At 50.6% G+C, this 6,003-nt stretch overlaps 1 protein-coding gene across 1 annotated transcript; it reads right to left on the bottom strand.

Moving 5' to 3' along the window:
* Positions 1 to 84: 84 nt before the first annotated feature.
* acaa1 (acetyl-CoA acyltransferase 1) lies at positions 85 to 5,849 on the bottom strand. Its single transcript, XM_066716876.1, has 12 exons — positions 5,517 to 5,849; positions 5,147 to 5,240; positions 4,828 to 4,885; positions 4,332 to 4,411; positions 4,052 to 4,094; positions 3,728 to 3,826; positions 3,441 to 3,521; positions 2,037 to 2,227; positions 1,658 to 1,837; positions 1,455 to 1,510; positions 1,173 to 1,318; positions 85 to 1,089 (listed from the first exon to the last, which is right to left on the bottom strand). The coding sequence occupies exons 1-12, from the start codon at positions 5,688 to 5,690 to the stop codon at positions 1,014 to 1,016; spliced, it is 1,278 nt and encodes a 425-aa protein (XP_066572973.1). The 5' UTR covers positions 5,691 to 5,849; the 3' UTR covers positions 85 to 1,013.
* Positions 5,850 to 6,003: the final 154 nt, after the last annotated feature.

Raw genomic sequence — 6,003 nt, 5'->3', positions numbered from 1 at the left:
TGTACATGTCATACAAAAGACTGTCATTGATGTGTATAGTGAGGTACTTTTGCTGGATAATTCTCCAAATACTGCACATACACATGCCATTTCATTTCCAGTTTATTTCGAATTAGAAAAACTCTATTGTTCCAGTACCTACAAGACAGTATTAATGTTAGTGCAAATCATCGAGCAATTTAATGTGTCATTTTCAACTTCCCGATCTAGAACGTCTCTTTTCTCATAGTTATAACGTAACAGTTTTCTAAAACGGAGCTTGAACGAGGTAATGGCACCAAAACACAGACGCTGTACAGCGGCACCGCAGTGACAAGCACGGGACACGGCTCTGCTCTGTGTGCCACACAGCAAGATTAAAGACCAAACAGGCACGACCCCCAGGAGCCTGGAAACACGATTACAGACAAAATACCATTAAACTATCAGTGGAATGCTATCTGTTTCCCCCCCCATTTATTATGCATTCTTTAATTTTGCTTCAAGTATCATGTAAACTTATCTTTCCGTTTCTGGATTACAAAGAATAAACGCTAAATAAAGCAGAAGGCATTCACTGCACAATCATAGCAGAACAGCACTTGGTACTTGGGCTGAGATAGTGAAGAGGTCAAAACCGGCCAATATGCAGGTATACTTTAAGCATTAGAAAACAGCTGTATACTGAACAGATGTTTCCCACTCCGATGTCTTTTCCATTTGTTAATCAAGCCTTAAATTGATGCTTCACTAGAACAGTTTCATAGTAAAGCACGTGTGTTTCTTGACACTAAAGCAAGGCAGTACTGTGGCTCACAAGTGCAGCCTGGGACATGTTCCTCACAGCATGAGAAGAGAAGACATTGTTACCGTTTCACGCAAATGCCGTGTCTGACTATTAAGTCAATGAATTAGTGATACAATCCTGTTCTAAATTGTAGCAATTAAAGTCTCTCTAAATCTTCATCCAGAAGTGCGATTGGCCCCACGTCATCCCGGGCAGGACTCGCTTCCGTCCCACGCCCCTCCGGAGGCTATTTGCCGGGATATTCGAACACGGCCGCCGCCCCCATCCCGGTCCCGATGCACATGGACACGACGCCATACGCCCTGCAAGACGAGACACGGTGCCGGTGAGATCGGAACTCCGGCCAGCCAAGAGCCACGGCTAAGGAGGGAGGAGCAGAACTGACCTCTTGCCCCTGCGCTGGAGCTCGTTGAGCAGCGTGACCACCTGTCGGGCCCCCGTGCAGCCCAGCGGGTGCCCCAGGGCGATGGCCCCTCCGTTGGGGTTGACCTTGTCCAGAGGGATCCCCAGCTTCTCCACACAGTACACCGCCTGCAGCGCGGAGACACTCACGTCACTGTGGCAGGACCAAACGGGCCGTAATATACATGATCTCACAAACGCCAGCGATCAGGAGTGCGGGTTTGGATTCAGATATTTGGACTAACAGAAATGGGCGAGACCTCACCTGACTCGCAAAGGCCTCGTTGATTTCAAACACATCGACGTCCTCCACCGTTAGACCTGAGGGGAGAGATTTGATTTTGTTAAGCGTCGATAAAGCAGCGATGCTCCTGCTAACTGTGCTGACCTTTCAGGAGCATCACAGCCGTGTTGACCTGCGAATCGAACATCCCTTGCAGAGCCCCGCATCCGTCTTTCTGCTCTCACCTGCTTTCTGCAGGGCGGCGGGGATGGCGTAGGCCGGTCCGATGCCCATGACGTCGGGGGGCACTCCCACCACCGCGCTGGCCCTCAGCACCCCCAGCACGGGCAGCCCGAGCTCCTCGGCCCTCGCCCGCCGAGCCACCAGCACCGCGGCCGCCCCGTCGCTCACCTGGCTGGCGTTACCTGGGGGCACAAACGGCCTGTGAGTCTCTTGGACAGAGCAATCCCAGCAAGATCTTGGATCACTAGTTAATAATGGACACCAAACGAGCTCGACGGGGCGAATGGCCTCCTCTCGACTGGACACTCATGTTCTTAAGCACGGGAAAACAGCCACTTCCCAACGAGAGAGAAGTTGGGCGGTGAATGCTGAGCCCCTGACCTGCCGTGGTGCTGCCGTTCTCGCCGAACGCGGGCCGGAGCTTGGCCAGCCCCTCCAGGGTCGTCCCCGGCCTGATCCCCTCGTCTCGGGTCACTGTGACGGTCCGCTCCGTCCCGTCGTCGCTCACGAACTGGGTGGTGACCGGGGTGATCTCCTGAGCAAACAGGCCCAGCCTCTGAGCCCTCTCAGCCCTGCAACACGAGAGGATGAACATGCATCCAATACTACTATTACTAGTCACTTTACTACTTACATGTAGTTTAAGCCGCTGTGTTTTGTTGGGCAGTAGCTGCTGTGATGAGCATCACGGGGGGTGACATGCAGGGGTTTAACTGTGAAGCGATGATGCGCAGACACGTTTGGCTTCAGTTAGGTGCTCAAGAACAAACGTCCAGAGAAGGACAGGGTCAAACCCAAATACTCAAGTAAATGACGTACAAATGAGGAAAAACTAAAAAGCACGCCCATTCCAAATATAAACAGTATTAATATCATATATCCTTAAATGGCATTATAGAAGTGCAAGATTTCAATGTGTTGTAATCCTACCTTTAAAACACTAGAACAAAGTATTAAAGCCTCAAGGCACATCTACCGGTTTAATTTGAACAGCCATGGATTCTGTGATGGAAGTGTTGAAGTGTTATTCTCACGTGTGCAAACCTGCCTTTCTGGCACGTTCCTGCAAAAACCGCCCGAGAGCCGCACTAGAGCTGATGTGTGTGAGTGAGGTTAACACATACATGAGTCAACTCCGCCAACACTGAAAATACATTCACTTCATAGGGTGGTACAGAAAGATGCACTCGGCCAATCTTACAAGGATAGGTAGTCGATACTGGTTAATTTCCCACATCAACGGCCTTTTCTTTAGTAGAATTATAGTTTCATCAAAATCTGTCATCACCTCCAGTGGTGGAGTTGTAGAGTAAAAACAAGCGGGTGCTGTACGCACTGTTTTTATATTGTTACATTAATAAGCGGGTTTATTACTTATTCTCATCATATTATTTCATACAAATACACCATGCAATGAAATGTTTTAAATAGATGTAATCATTTGAAATATTTAGAATTGAGAAGCATGGGATTGGAACAGAGGCGCAGTTCTGCCTTTGGATTTTAAAGTGCCGGAGCAGCGCTCTGGTCTGGTGCGCTCCGACAGCATACAGCCCAGTCTGTAACAATCACGCCATCCCTTCTCTCTGTAAAACATCTGGACCGCACGGAGTGAATGAGCGGGCTGACCTCATGTTGCAATGGTAGACACAAATATTTTGCTACAAATTTGAATTCGTTTGGTCTAGTATTCGACCGAGTTTGGATTTGCTAAACATGGGCGAAGTTCGACATCTGCGAATGCACAACCCCACTCTGAGCTCTATCGAGAGGCTGAAGTCTTACTTCTGTTGAGACATCAGAGCGAAGGAGTCCTGCTTCTGTCTGGAGATGCCAAACCTCTCTGCCACGTTCTCTGAAGTTACTCTGCAAGACAAGGAGGGCAAATTCATTGTCTTTTAAATGAAATATTGCTGCTTTTGTTCATCTGCCCAAGATTACAAATATGACCAAGAAGACAGAAGCCATTATTAGTCAGACAGAATACCGCTTAATCAAACTTGGGACAATGAACAGCTGCCCTACACCCTGAGATGCCCTCTAACTCTCTCTGCCGGTCTGAGGACTCGTACCCCATGGGGATGAGGCAGTCCCTGGCCTTCTCATTGTCCACCAGCCTGGCGCTGACGTCCCCGGGGTTTCCCACCGAGCGCAGGGACATGCTCTCCACCCTGCAACACACCAGAGCACCGTTACCCTCCTGAACATGAGACACAACTCAAAGAGAGACCAAACTTGTTACAGTGCGTGACACCAGTGAAAATCGGTACTCAATACACCGCAATCCGTGGTGGGTTACTGGTCGTGTGTGCAAACACATACCTGCAGGCTGGCAGTGCACGTCACGTTACCGATATTACCGCTCACAGTGCCGTGTGTGAAACACCGGTACTCACCCACAGGCCAGGCCGATGTCATAGGAGCCATTCCTGATGCCACCTGAAACGGCAACACAGAAGTGACACGGCAGCGAGGACGGAGAGCATCAGAGCAGACACGACAGCAAGCAGGTACACAACACGACTGGAGCTAAAGCGCCGAAACCTCACCAGACTCGTGTTAATGAGAAGGTTCGATTTCCACGTGAAAGGAAGGGGCAGGAGAAACTGAGGAGTCGGGACCGAACAACAGGCTTCATCTAACCAATCCGAGCATCTTTCACTGAGCCACACTGACCTGCCACGTTGAACAGCGCCTGCAGCCCAGAGGAGCACATCCGGTTCACGGTGTAAACGGGCACGGAGTCGGGGAACCCGCTGGAGAGGGAGGGAGACATTGGGCGAAGGTTTCCACACAGACTCTCGCCACACTACAGTGCCTGGGCAGGGCAGACCTCCAGCTGAGGAACCTGCCACTAACGCTTTATTACAAAGACTGGGAAAATTATGGGAACAATACGAGCATGACATGGGTTCACGAAAAGGTGTATTTGTCAACGTTGTGCCCCTTGCATTGTATTGTCATTAAAGTGGTACTTTTCATCTGTTACACTAAATGTGTGTATAGTTTCTGATCTAATGCCTCATGGTATACTGTCCTTGAGTCTGTGCCTGTGCCTGTTGGTAAGACATGTGGCGTGCTTTGAGACCTGAAAGAGATGTTTACACACTGAACATGCAACAAAGGTAAATCTCTATCTATAGCTGCAGTCCAGTACGGGCAGATCACTGACCTCAGAAACTGGGCCACTCGGGCCACGAGCGCCCCGGCCCCGGGCTGCAGCACATTGCCTGGGGAGAGGAGAGGAGAGGTGGAAAGTGGCTTGAATGTGCATCTGCCGTTTTAATAATCTTGTGCAGAACAGCCGACTGCAACTTTATTTTGAACAACAAAAGCCTGTTCTGGGATCAGGGCAGAAATACAGCATCGGAGATCAATCACTGTGGTCCTCAAAACGGCGCACTGAAGCGGGTGAGCTGCTCAAGGTAAGGAGGAGCAGCGCCACGGGCATGCGCTGAACAAGCGGGCAGGATGGGTCTGGTCTCTCTTACCAACACACACGTCTCCCAGCTTGTCCGGCGCCAGACCCACGTCCCTCAGCACCGCGGACATCACGGCGCTCAGCAGCTCGTCGGGGGAGGTGTCCTGCGGAGACGGGGACAGGGGGACATGTCCTCAGCTCTGGACATCCCAGGCACTTCACACAGCTGAGCTTTCCTGTAGGCTAGCATGCATGTCAGAAGTGACACAAAACCAGTACCAATGACTGTCTGGGCCGTGTGTTTGTGCATTAGTGCGAGTGTGGGGTCGTGCTCGTGTAGCGCAGATCTGCAGAATCCCAGCGACCCCATTGGTGGAGCCGCGCTGAACTGCGGGAACTGATTAGTGCAACTTGAAACAGGTTGTGCATTGTTTATTTACCTTAAACGAGCCTCTTTTCGCCTTGCCGATAGCCGTCCTCAGGCCGTGCACAATGACGATGTCGTCCGCGCTGGCCGGAGCCGCGGCGCTGCACTGAGCCCGGGTCACCCTCGCCTGGGCTCGGCCTGTGGGCGGCGGAGACAGGTGGCCAAACACCACCTTAACCCTGTGCATGGCAGGAAACTACACACAAGCAATGTGCAATAATACAATAAATAGATCAAGATGGCGCAGTGTAGCTCTCCGAGTCTGCTGCTGAACTTTGATACTACTGAACATGAGTTCCTGGTTTGCTGTGTTTTGTAATGTGACGGACGGCGAGAAGAATAGGACAATCTTAATCGAACGCACTCTAAGTAGCGCGTTTGTATTCATTAAGCGCTACCTAGTGGCGGCAGTGCTTGATTTATGCAATTAGAAATCTGATTTATACCCTGTCTGATTTATGACCGAGCATATAATTTTCAGTAATCCTAACCCTAGCCCA

This window comes from Amia ocellicauda, chromosome 2, assembly GCF_036373705.1.
Source record: "Amia ocellicauda isolate fAmiCal2 chromosome 2, fAmiCal2.hap1, whole genome shotgun sequence".
Taxonomy (NCBI): Eukaryota; Metazoa; Chordata; class Actinopteri; order Amiiformes; family Amiidae; genus Amia; species Amia ocellicauda.
The sequence above is the reverse complement of the archived record's forward strand: the minus strand, read 5'-3'. Positions and strand labels throughout refer to the sequence as shown.

What these genes read in the sequence shown, in the direction of transcription:
- acaa1 (XM_066716876.1), bottom strand. Translation starts at nt 5,690, where the DNA reads ATGCACAGGGTTAAGGTGGTGTTTGGCCACCTGTCTCCGCCGCCCACA. An exon ending in GACATCGGCCTGGCCTGTGG is followed by an intron (nt 3,827 to 4,051) that starts GTGAGTACCGGT and finishes GGTGTGTTGCAG; the next exon opens with GGTGGAGAGCATGTCCCTGC. An exon ending in GACTGCCTCATCCCCATGGG is followed by an intron (nt 3,522 to 3,727) that starts GTACGAGTCCTC and finishes CTTGTCTTGCAG; the next exon opens with AGTAACTTCAGAGAACGTGG.